General features: G+C 36.8%; 1 protein-coding gene across 2 annotated transcripts in view; it reads left to right on the forward strand.

Annotated features, from left to right (window-relative positions):
- Positions 1-14014, forward strand: part of LOC101739616 (collagen alpha-1(XVII) chain) — a 90208-nt gene that overhangs the window by 40429 nt on the left and 35765 nt on the right. For both annotated transcript variants that reach the window (XM_021352418.3, XM_021352419.2), the window contains exons 3-4: positions 12044-12092; positions 12838-12872. In XM_021352418.3, coding sequence (XP_021208093.2) covers positions 12044-12092; positions 12838-12872 — 84 coding nt within the window. The remainder of the gene's footprint in view (positions 1-12043; positions 12093-12837; positions 12873-14014) is intronic.

The following is a 14014-nucleotide window of genomic DNA, read 5'->3' on the forward strand; positions in this document are numbered from 1 at the left end:
TCGGACTGATATTGAAACAACCCCAATTCTTGCATTATTTTTATTTGGGAATTCTTAAGGCGAAGTTTGCCATGCCAATTTTTATTAGGTTTTTTTTATTATTTCCAATTGAGTTCTGAATTTATTCTGTTACTTTGCTATCGTATAAAGTACTGAAGTATCAGAAAATAAACAGAATGTACGTAAGATGACAAATTCGTGAGGTGATTAAGCAATCTACCACTAAAATCCTTTGGCACTTGAAATTCTAGCATCGGATTCCTGCTAAACCATTAGAACAAAAGAGAAAAGCGGCATCGTTCCTTCAAGTCATCTGGTTTCCCTCATTCCATGGAAAGCCCAGCCTTTTCGTTTGGTGAGAAATACGGACTCCGTAGATGTGGTACATAGTTAATTCAAAATAAAAATCAAGTAGCTGTTTTACTGAAATTGGTCATATTAAACGAAGAAGAGTTACTATCATGACAATCCATGACCATTCTACTTTACGGCTACCCCACTTTTTACGCATTACTGCTTGGCAGTAGAAATAGGCAGGGTGGTCTTACCAGTGCGGGTTCACAAGAAGCCATACCTTCAGTCCGAAGGTGTGCGAATGTGAATCGATGAGAAAGATGCTTTGTCTCCTAGTGGTTCATTTACAAGAGACGCACAAAGAGATTCCTCCTGGTCACCGTCAGTCTTGACATGGATTTTCAAATCGAACATGAGGGTAGCCTGAATCACTGAAATGCTGAAACAAAATAACCCTTCTCGCGCTCCACCGACTTTTCTACGAGACATTGCAATAAGTTTGGCATCTAGAGAATTCTGCTTCAGCAATATTCAACATTTACTCAGCAATTGACATTTTAAATAGACCCGATCAAAGCAAGATATACATCGAAATTTCTCAGTAGAATTGAAAATAAATACCACTAGTTTTTTTTTTTAAGTGTGGGCGTGAATCGTTTTCGCATAAAACTCTCAATCAATTTAAGAAAATCACAAACAAACTAACGTCAGTCACAGCATTTAAAAATATAATGATACGTTTTTAACGAAACACGCAATTCGACAATTAGCAGGGTGAAGTAACTAACTTAGTTCCTTCGGTTGTACCGACTCGTATAAATCGTACGTTAAAAAGATAAATCGTTTTTTTTTTTATATTTACAAATATGGTACGAGCAATTAGACTAAGCAAAAGGAACTTTAGCTTCCATTTCGTATAATTAAAGTGGTGTTTTTCTTTTATTTATCGAAACCATAGTAAAATTTATGGTTTGTTTATTTAACAAATCAATCGGAAATCGATAGTATGTCGCGCTTTTTCAGTCTTGATGGATAGATAAAGCCACGTCGTTGCTCTTTTTAAGCGAAAATTCCAGCATTAAACTTTAAATCCCATTGGGAATGGAATGTTATAAGAAGCTAGGCTTACTGCCGACGGATCGTAGTGTATTAATAACATTGCTAATATTCATAAAATAATGTAAACATTAATTATTAGGCGAGTTGTTAGCTTTAAAGGTTAAACGCCGAATAATAATATTTACAATAGATATGCTTTAATTACCTACGAATTAAAATACGAAGGCTAATAGACAAAGTGTTTTTAGCGAACTAGTATTCCTTCTGTTCATGACGTAATATTGATATACTAAAAAAATCTGTTAATATAATTTAATGCAGTATCTTTGGACGTCGCTGGAGGGTGCTTCACTTATCCCCTAAATTTTAAGAAGCGCATTAGCGGAATCAAATTCAATGATAGTGATGGTGCTTTTAAATGAAATATATAACGTTTCGTGTCCATTCCAAAAATTGTTGATTAATTTATATACACAGTACAGCATAGGATAGCTTATGTTTAGTTCCAAGAATTCATTCATATAAAAAATTTTTTTTTTTTTATGGAGATTTATGAATGCCTCTTCGTTGAGATATTGTATTATCAATAAACAAACAATCATTTCAACATTATATTTAAAAGTTATATTATGCTTACGGCATATACATACATTTTTTAATGTCAGCACCAATTTCACGAACAAAAAATTTTTTATTTACCTCTTTCCAAGTGTGTAAAAGTACACGCTTCATACATTAAACAACATTATAGAGCGTCGTATTGTAGTATCACAACCATACCTTTTACCAAGCATTCTTCTTTTCTTTCTATCACGTTCTTCTTCTTCGTCTGGTGTAGTGGTAAGTGACATGGTCACTACACAAGGGGGTCGCGGGTTCGAGTCCCGCCAAGGGAAGATATTTGTATGATAAATATAAATGTCTTTTCCAGGGTTATGGATGTATATTAAATATATGTATGTGTATAATAAAAATCTTACATTTATATCCGTTATCTGGTATCTGTAACACAAGTTCTTAACGAACTTATCACGGGACCAGTTAACGTGGCGTGATTGTTGATAAATATTTATTTATTTATTTTATTTATTCTTCTCAATTGTGTCAATCTTTTTCTCAATCGCCATGTAGCGCTGGTAGGGGCAGACTTGATGCTTCTCACGATGTCCCGCCATCTCTCCCTGCTTTAGGCCATTCTACTGCACTCATTTAGGGAACCCACCACTGTAGTTTTAATTTGCTCGGTCCACCGCATTTGTGATCTCCCGTGCGGTCTTGTACCATCAATCTATCATCTTTTTAACGTAATATTTCACTACTTTAAAAACATTTTCATTGCTAAAAATTGAAGAGGCGTCCGTGACTTAATAAGTACATACGACGTCTGGTTCAATTATTTCTAAAAAAGAAACGTACCTAAAGCTTCTTCACGAACGTCTTCTGTAAAGTTGTACTAACTACAAGATGGAATGTATTCGAGAGGTACTCATAAAATATCATCTTGTAATGAAAGCCCAAATTGCCGAATTAAATCTGGCTATCAGACACTTAGTAGGGTAGCGTCCTCCACCAGCAACGCAGTTTCGCTTTCCAATTCTGAGCGTATATAAATTGTTATTGCTGTTATTAGACTTCAACGTGTATAGAACAGTTGAATTTGTGAATAAACAACATTGACTGTTATCTCCAAAAGGAACAGAATTTGAAAAGAACAAGTCGACTCTCGCAGACAGCAAAGTCTGTTCTTTAATAACATCATTAAAATAAACAAGCGATTTTACACTAATTGCCCCATTTAGTTCCCATCCTGTCTACAACAAAATACTTCTGTGAAAAGATTCTGCGAAAATGTTATTAACCGCTTTACTGAGGCTTTCTAGAAATGTGATCGATAGGTGTTGTGTAGTCCTCCTAATTTCCGTTCAATGAATGTTATACTGCTTTATTAGAAGATATACTAAATATTTAAAACATATCAATTATTTGCCGATTTCAAACACCAACAAGAAAATTACAAAGGCTTTCCTTTCAATCTTTTACGTCTTTGTCCAAAGACACTACTCCTGTTATTGTTATTAAAGTGAAGTTACCACAAAATCTCCATGACCTATGCAAACGTGTTGTACGCTTACGCGGCCCGCACCAACTTGAAATCCCTTCAAGTGTTTCAATCCCGTTTTTGCAGGATAGCTGTCGGAGCACCATGGTTCCTAAGGAACGTATATCTCCATGACGGCCTGGAGCTTGACTCAGTCAGTAAGTATCTACAGTCGGCATCATTGCGCCACTTTGAAAAGGCGGCACGACATGAAAACCGTTTTGTCGTGGCCGCCGGAAATTACATACCCAATCCTGTAGACCGAATGGTAAACAGCCGACGTCGCCCAAAACATGTCACTACGAATCCTTCGGATCCATTGACAGTGCTTTTAGGTACCACAAGCATCGTCCTCGTCGAACCTGTCGGTTGTGACGAAGGGCTCTACGGGTGAATTAAGGCATAGACACATCCAACTGAGTTTCTCGCCGGATCTTCTCAGTGGGTCGTGTTTCCGATCCGGCGGTAGATTTTGCGAAGCACTGCTCTTGCTAGGGCCAGTATTAGCAACACTCCCCCGCTTAGAGCCCCGTGAACTCACCTACACGTCAAAGAGAAGCTGAAATAGCCTCTCAAGGCTATCAGCATAGATAGGATTTTTTTTATCCTAAATCTTATCTTTACTACAATCGCATTCGTATTGAAAAACAGAGCGACCGCTTAACTCCGCTATTCTCCTCTGCGTTGCAGTTTTTACTACGACCAAAAACAAATAGTATTTAATTAAACCATTAGACATCCCCTTAAATGACACGCCTCATGGATTTAAACAACACATACCCTCTATCAACAGTTTCACACGGAATTACATTATCCTATACCGCATTGTTCTTTCGGGAGAACGCCCCTCTCTCTGAGTAAAAGGGAAAAGCTTTGTATCGTCCAAAAGGCGTGTGCGGACTTAATGACGAATGTGAATGCGTGGATTTATATAGTAGCTTTTCTTGAGGCGAGCTTTAGTATTTTGTGGACTGATTGCTACGTTCTTTTTTATTTTGAATGATGTTTTATGTCGGCCTGCTAAATAACTTATTATAACACCAGTTTTTGTTTTGTTCGGTCTTGACTCAAAGGCTTTTGTTGGATTTTATTTTTTGGTGTAGTTGGGTAAGAGCCTAATACAACTTGCCTGATAAATGTGATTACTGAATCACTTAGACATTGCCAGGTCGCCATGTCGATGTCGTCGTGAAAGTCACCGAACTTGAGACAAGAGATCTAAGTCTTAATTATATCGTTTAGTTGCTGTTTGCGACAGAAATAGACAGCATAGGGCTACTTATGAGCTAAGGCACATAATACGGTCTACCATCATTAATCATGCTTTAATTTCTCCGATCGAATCTTAACACACACCATTATCCCTAATCGTCGAAAGACATCCTTGACCTGACAAAATTTTCAAAATGAAATGAAAGTCAGTAAAATTATTTTTCGTTTCCATTGTTTCTGTAACAAATGCTAAGTGGTTACCGTCCCGTGTGACTTTATTAACTAGAAGCACTAATAAAATTGCTTTTAGTTGTTATGGTGATATCATAACTACATCGTTTTTTTCTATTAAAAAAATAAACAGCTTTTACTTTTTTATTTGAAATAAATGATATTATATTTTTTTGTTGTTGTTTGTTTGTAATATTAAGCACCCACTGATGTTCATCTGTTTTCTTATAGTTTCCATGTTGCACGTTCTTTTCGGTATATTGAGTATATGAGTAGAAACTTTATGCAATGGATATTGGGACGTCAGGTAAAACATCCCATTAAACCTTCAATTCTGATGACTCACGTACGTGCTGTTTCTATTGTATAGAGATTTTAACCGTTTTTCTAAGGTGCATATTATGAGTGCGCACGGGTATTGTCATCTTGCTGTATTTTGCCACTAATCTTACTCGCATTAAGTCCGATTAGTCAAGCAGTCGCTACATATCCTGTCCCAAAATGATTGACGGTATTTATGTATATGGGCTGCGGTAACTACCTAATGATAAGAGGATCATGAGCTCTGTCAACCTCGAGGATTGGGATACTCATACTTGGAACAACATCCCTTTTGAGTTCGCTAGTTCTGACTAGTTCTCTCTGGAGAGAGAGAGAAGAGAGAGAGAAGATAGAGGAGAGAGAGAAGAGAGAGAGAGAGAGAGAGAGAGATGTATAAAAAAATAAGCAAAAAAAGTTTTGCAACGCGCTCTCTGCAACATTTTCACGCCTCAGTCGTTGAATTTATTTGAGCGAAAGTCGGTTTAGAAACAGTTTGAATCCTTGGCAATAATATCGGCTATCTCTAATTTCACGGCGGAGTAAGTAGCCCACGCGTTCTAAAATGTAGTTCACGCGTGAGAAATAACGATCGAAATGCTCGTTTTGACACGTACCTTTTCATAAATCGTCTTGAAATCTATATATTAATACGTGAAGCAAAAACTTTGTATCCCTTTTTACGAAAATTGCGCGGACGGTGGAGTATGAAATTTTCCACACTTATAGAGAATATAGAGAAGAAATGCACAATGCTAATATTTTTTTTAAATAATGTATAAAAGATACATTAAATCAATAAAGAAAACATTACACACACTACATACCATGTGTTTGACGCACACACGCATACATACTATTTATTGTCAAACTTTTGTTCTTGACGTCTGTTGTCAAATCGAGAATAGATTAAAATTAAATATTGTTTGTCTTTATTTTTTTATAGAGCAGCCTTGGCGAAATTTGTGATTATAGACGTATAAAATACAATCATAATAGTGTATAAACTTACAATTCCAATTATAGTCGAATTTCGACTACTGCGGGACCTCTAGTTTGAATAAAGAAACAGACAAATACTAGCCAATTCTAAACATTAAAACAAAATAAATACGACAGTTAGATGTCATTATCATTGAACTCGAACATCAAATACGCCGATTTATTATTCAGGTCCTAAATTCAAAGGCCTTTGTAATTTTACGTCTCTGGAATTTTACAGAATATTTGGGATTCTTGTCGAACCTTAAGTTTTTGTTCTATCAAAATAAATAGCCACGTAAAACTAAAATATTTTGATCTTCAGTGTAACCTTTTTGATAAAATTTCTTTAGAAGATTGAGTCAATTTATGAAACAACCCCCAAGCAAGGAATATCTGTTCTACATTTTTTTTATTGCTTAGATGGGTGGACGCATAGCCCACTCGGTGTTAAGTGTTTACTGGAGCCCATATACATCTACAACGTAAATGCGCCACCCAGCTTGAGATAATAATATAAGTTCTAAGGTCTCAAGTATAGTTACAACGGCTGCCCCACCCTTCAAACCGAAACGCATTACTGCTTCACGGCAGGTGGTGGAACCTACCCGCGCGAACTCTCAAGAGGTCCTACCACCAGTAAAAATTGATATGAAACTACCCCCAAGCAAGGAATATTTGTTCTACATTCGGTCTAATGTTTGTAGAGGCTGTCCTTACACACCTTAGATATTGGATGTATAGGCAGCAAGGATGTCTAACCTTACCACTCATGCGTGCTCTTCGGATACGGCTGTTGCAGTGAGTACTGAGTTTTTGGAGGAGAGCCACAAGCCGTCACCACTATGTAGACTACGAACTGACTTAAGAAACATCTGAACCGTAATGATTAAAGTTAAATAAATATATAAAATTGGCGATTTCATTAAACATTACGAGCTTCAATGATATCAAAATAAACATACAATTCATTAGCATCTAATGACAACGATCACGCTTGTGTAACAACCTTATTTTATTACGACTGCCCGAAAGAATTAATATTTTAAGTGCCAGTCGACACGGTTCGAAACAAATTGATATAACTACGTCATGGCTTCCGATTGTAATTTCAAGTATTTATTAATTCAAAAAACTATTATAATGTATAAAATATATTGGGCACTTTTCATTAAATGGTGAGCCATATTATTAAAAGTTGTCGTAACTTTTTTTTTATTGCCCGAGCAGGCTTCGGATACGGCCCACCTGATGGTAAGTGGTTACCGTCAGCGATGGACGTCAGCTATGCCAGGAGCAGAGCCAAGCCGCTGCCTACTGCTCCAAGCCGCTGCCTACCGCTAAACTGCCTGCCTGTCGTAACTTAAAATATGAGATCGGTGTTCTTTTATAGCGGTATTATTGTTTTCTTAAGTAAATGTCTGCATGTGACAACATTAATTAACTACAATACGTCTGCCGGGTCACAAGCGCTATACACTGGAAACCGATTGCTCGTCACAGCTGGTCTATAGAGCTGTAATTCCGTCACCCCGTGACCTTAACCGGAGGGAGGCCGGCGTCTATACAGTAATCCAAACCTCGATCTGTTTTATTTTTTCGTTTGATGGCCCGGAGGCTAGGAGAGATATTGGCAGGTTATTGCATTCCGACCCGGCTGGCTGGTTCTGACTCAGCGGGTATCCCAGGGCACTAGCGTCACCGCCTGGGCGGCCTGATGAGCTGCCGTACTAAGAAGGTCAACGTTCAGAGCCTTCGATTCGCCTCGGAGGTTCCGTTGGCGCCCTTGGGGTGCGCCGTGCGTCTGGTTGTAGTGTTCACCGAGGTAACCATCTTACTCCGCCCAAGTTCTAACGAGTTCTTCAAGGGGGATGGATTGCTTAGGCAAGAGTGTAGAGGAGTTGTCTAGTGGGTAGGGCCCTAAATACCATCCTTAAGCCCGCGGTCCACTCCCAACATTTATGGGTCATCCAGTTCCACAAAAAGCGTGCCTCTCAGCGCCTAGACGCGGGAACCTCGTAGCAGCTTCGGCCCCTGGTTCAAAAATAATGTTTGGGTTACTGTGTGTGTGTATTGTAAGTCTGAACACTTAACGATACCACCACCTTGCCTATTTTTGCCGCGAAATAGTCACCCATACTGGTTAGTCAACCAACCATCACAAGAAAATTTTGATTTCGATCTCATGTCTCATGGTGAGTGCGGCATTCAGATTAAGGTATCTATGGGCTATGGTAATTAATCATTTAACACCACGTGGGATGCAAGATTCATCTCCTACAAATAAAAACATGCCATTATCGACTTATTATTGTTGTAATTATACTACTTGAATCCTAAATAATATTGAGTTAATCTGAAAACTTATCGATATATTTAGCTTGAAAAAGGAAATAATTTAGTAAAATATTGAAGCTTATTAATTGAAGGGATTAAAATTCCAGGAACGACAAGAGGCTATATCCTCTTTTGTATATCGCTTAGTAATAAATTCTAAATTTTCCGAATAACTCATCCCAAAGTAAATACTCTCCTCGGCGTCTCTTTAAACGAAAAAAGAATAATTGGGTCAGTTGTTAGCTTTGCAGTACAAAGTCTTACAGCAACAACTTATAATTATTTGGGTGGTAAACATATGTCACTCTCTAACAGTAAATAAAGGAATTTGTTGTAAATGTCAATAATATCGGAACATTTTGGAAAATTTGAATTGGAATAGCTACTAAATTGTGCTTAAATTAACTCTCTCTCTCACTCACTCTCACTCTTCAATGACAATACAGCGATTACTTTAAGCTGTCATTCTAATTACGTCACTTCTAATTACTGAAGCGACCCAGAACGACATAACTGCCTCTTCATTGTGTTTCGCGTGAATCGACCCTAAAACCCAACCTATAGTTTCACATGTAAAATAAATAATGCGAACAACTGGGACAGAGACGGCTTTCAGACACGGAAAAGAGTCATTAGCCAAACGATTACCGTGTAATTTTGATTGGGTGAAAAGACACTGATTATGATTTATTAATAAAGAAGTGTTTTCTTTTTTTCTTTCGTAATAATTGTCCTTGTACGTTTATAAGTTATAGCTTTGATGTTTGTATTGCGTTGTAAATTATTGTATTTAGAATTCTTCACTGTACTTTAGATAAGTTTTACGGGTGGGGCAGCCGTTGTAACTATACTGAGACCTTAGAACTTATATCTCAAGGTGGGTGGCGCATTTATGCTTTAGATGTATATGGGCTCCAGTAACCACTTAACAACCAGGTGGGCTGTGAGCTCGTCCAACCCATCAAAGCAATAAAAAAATAATATTTTACGACAGTTCACAAGAATGGAATACGAGTATGTCTAAAAACCAAAGTACTGTCAAAACCGGGAACCAAGTAGATCTATTGTGTTATCCTACAACGCTTTGTCCTTAGTCTTATTTTTGAAATTAAGTTTGAATATTGAATAAGTTTCAATAAGTTTGAAGTTTGAATATTTTGGAAATTAAGTTTGTCTGTTAGCAAATAATGCACGGTCACCGGCCGTAATTTAGGGTTCGCTGTGTTATGGGTATCAGAGACTGACATACATACTTATCATCATCATAGTCGGTTACTGTTAGCAGAGCAGTCGTGGTCATGTGGAATTCTTGTTTATTAGAGCCTTGAAAGATGTTCTCCATAGCTTGCCAACTGAGGCTTGGCGCACGCACTCGTCAAGTGGGGTTTTAGTAAGGTCTTTCACCTGATCAGTCCAGCGCATGGGGCTTTGTCCACGAGATCTTTTACCATTGACCCTACCCTGAACAACAAGTTTCTCGATAGACTCTGCTGGCCTATAATAGATAATAAACACTCAGACAAATAGCAAAAAAATTTGCCTTATGTGGGAATCGAACCTACGACCCTTGGCGCAACAGTCAAGGGAGCTTATTACTACACCACCGAGTCAGTCGAATGAAGTGTATTGTAACTATGCATGGATAAGAACCACTATCCCACCCGTTTTTGCTGAGCAGTAAGGCATTCCGATTCGAGGATGGGAAAGCCGTTATATAATACAATTGAGACTTTGATCCCATCTCTGGTGACAGTATTTAAAATTGTGACGCCCTAGAGTAACTACTTATCGGATGAACCGAAAACTCGCTAACTCATCTATCTACAAAATAAGATGATCCACCACATTAACATTACATAAATCCTAATTGGTTTTTTATATAGTCCTAAATAAATTGGGACGAAATTGGGACACCCACATTAACATTTGTAAAGAGCTCCGCCTTTCTAACGCCAATGGAAAACCCACGAAACCTTATTTCGTCACCGAAATATCTTATGTAAGATATTATCGTTTTTGTAATCCTCGTTCCGTTTCCGTAACAAAGATTGATAGGCCAACGAAGCTTGTGTATCAAAAAAAATACATTGACCGATTGCCACGTTCATTTTTTTTTCTATTTTCTAGTTATATTCATTAAAACACATAGAAGAAGGTATTGTTTTGGAATTGGTTATAGAACTCACAAGGTTTGAAATGAAATACCAAGTGTATATTTTGTGGATATGAACTTAGCTATAACTAGCCATACTTCGTTGGAATTTGGTCTGGATTCAATTCTGTGCGTAATTTGGAATGTGTTGGGTGTTAGTGCTTAACATAAGTTACTGACCTCGATTCAATCAGCGCTATGAATGACGCAGTTAATTTGATGCCGTACTTCTCAATGCGTCTTTAGCAACGTCTGAAGTATTCAATCCGACCCAGGCGATGGAGCAACACAAAGCCGGATCTACTACTGGTGCGTTTAGGCTCTTCAAAGACAGGTCACCGTCCTCATCGGACTCGTCGACTACGAGAAAGAGTTCAATGAGCAAACTAACGCATAGACACAGCCGACTGTGTATCTCGCCGGATCTTCTGAGTTGGTCGCGATTCCAATCCGGTGCTAGATTCTGCGAAGCACTGCTTCCATACAATAATACTAATAATAATTGCATTTGTTTACTCCACAATACAAATATAAATTTTCAATTAATATGACATAAAAATTCTAATTCTAAACAATATTACAGCATATTATACTAACACAGTGGAGATAAAAAGGCCACGGCTCAGCTTTGTGATAGCTGAAACTATTGTTGTTAATCTGCCGCTGCCTGTAATCTTCACTACATAGTTTAAAACAAAGTCGCTTTCTCTGTCCCTATATCTGTCTGCCCCTATGTATGCTTAAATCTTTAAAACTACGCAACGGATTTTGATGTGGTTTTTTTTAATAGATAGAGTGATTGAAGAGAAAGGCTTATATGTGGAATAACATCCATTAAATAGTGGAAAAATCAATAATAAATTACAGCTTCCGAAGCGAAGCGGGGGCGGGTCGCTAGTAATCTATAAGCTTAAATCTAATAATACCTAAATTTAAAATTACACACTGCTCTTGCTAGGGCTAGTGTTAGTAAATTATCTCACGTTAAGCCCGTGAGATCTACCACCCGTGCGAATCTCGAATAACCCCCTAGGCTACCAGTTAGGCAAAAAAAAATTCATGAAATCTGCGGAATAACACTTCAGGTCTTAAAACTGGGCGTGACTGTTTTGAAAATTGTACAGATTACTAACAACCCGATGTACAATGTATCAATATAATTATTTTTTTTCAAATTTAAAATTAGTTTGAGTATTTTATTTTAGAAAATAGTGGCAATGTATCGGGTACATAACTATTGTCAAGGAGTTTTAATAAAAAATAAAATCATTCCTAGACATTTCCTTGGAGAACCAAAACATTAGCCCAAATAAACTATCAAGACGAAGAATCAGATTAATCTTTAGCTCTCCTTTTTTCAGGTGAACCCAGACGAGAATCATCTACCGGTTGTCTCGCACTCGTCGCCGTGTAAGTACATCAATCACACTTGACACGTATTCGTTAGACTACACTACGCTTTCACGTATACCGACGGTTCATTTTCTTCAAATAACTCGTTTCCCGGCAAGTCACGTAGAGTATTTTATCGTGATGAAAAGCTTCATCGTCGAGTGTCTATCGCCGATAATTGGGAGTTTAAGAGAAAAGATAAATATTTTTCGGAACATTCTAGCAAGAATAACGGAAAGCAGCTTCGAGCCAAGGCTCTGTTTGGAGAGACAGTAGGAAATTGACATAATAATATTTATTTTCTTGAGCTACGCAAGTCACAGGACTGTTTGGCCTGAAAAAAAAAATACGTTGAGGATAGTTTGATACATTTTGACTTTTAGAGTCAGCTAATGAGTTCTCAGACGTGGAGTTCATCAATCAACAGTATTTATTACCTTCCTTTTTCGTTTATTGAATAGCTTTTGAGGTTTCTGGTGGCTTCAAACATATTTTTTTGTATAAGTTTTTTGTAAGCTTCGTCGAAATTATAGATTTGAACATGTCATTTTAACGAAAGTTTCAAAAGCTTTTTCCAATTTATTAGATTGTTCTTGACAACTATTATTGGCTTATAGATAAATAAGCTATCTTAAAGGTGAAATGAGGCCAGGCAGTATCTGATTGGTCCCACATTGCTTATTTACTTGAGGAATATGCAGAACTCTAAAATGAGTATTAATTTATTTTACTCATCAGATTTACAATTGAATTTTAATTTCAGTTTACGTTGGAGATAAAAGTGGAAGCACAGATGCAGTAAGTATTAATTACTATATGAAAGCTTTATTATAGAGAGAATAGGTAAGCAGACAAAATTGGCCACCAAATGCATAAAAATAATGTTAATGTTAGTGCCCTGAGACCTTGTAGGAGGGTTGGAAAAAGGGAAAAAGTTTTGAAGCTGATTATCTATACTAATATTATAAAGAGGAAAGATTTGTTTGTTTGTTTGTTTCGAATAGGCTCCGAAACTACTGGACCGATTTGAAAAATTCTTTTTCCGTTAGAAGCCGACATTGTCCCTGATGAACATAGGCTACTTTTTTTTCAATTTTTTTTATTTTATTTTTTTGGTTTCATGTGTGTTTTAATGTTTCCGAAGCGAAGCGAGGGCGGGTCGCTAGTGTATATACTAAAAGGGAGATTTGGCATTATTGCTTTGATATAATCATCTGAAGACTTTTTTTGAGGTATAATATATTATCACACAACATATTCCAAATTCTGCATATATCTCCGGTGGTGCGTAAGTCACCCTCTTTGTGAACAAATCAAGTTTGTTTGATCTCCGGCTCAAGCGGTGACCTAAACACAGAAGTGTGGACGTGACTATTAGACGGTCACTAGTGTTAAGATTTCCTTCATTCCATTTGTCTTATTATATGTATCGTAGGAGCGGATTTTTCGTTTGTCGAAATAATTCATAATTTTGTTTCGTATGTTTTGTAATTGTTTATTTATTTATTTATTCAACTTAATGCACATAAGTACAATGGCGGACTTAATGCCTGAGGCATTCTCTACCAGTCAACCAAGGGTGGTGTAGAGAATCCTGTGGTAGGTGCATAACTTAATGTGAAACAACCAAACTACATTATACAATATATAAACACATACACGGTACATATATATATATATATATATATATATATATATATATATATATATATATATATATATATATATATATAATCACACAAACAACGTACACAATTTTATATCATGATAATAATATAAAATTTACACATATATCTATATATAATCTCTCTCACATATTCACATACATATTCATATACACACTTAGACACAACTTAAAAATATAACAAAGAAATAGAACCACATATACATATATATATAGTACAAGAAAATAGTATATTGCACAGAACACACATTGCAAG

Source organism: Bombyx mori, chromosome 11 (assembly GCF_030269925.1).
Source record: "Bombyx mori chromosome 11, ASM3026992v2".
NCBI lineage: Eukaryota > Metazoa > Arthropoda > Insecta > Lepidoptera > Bombycidae > Bombyx > Bombyx mori.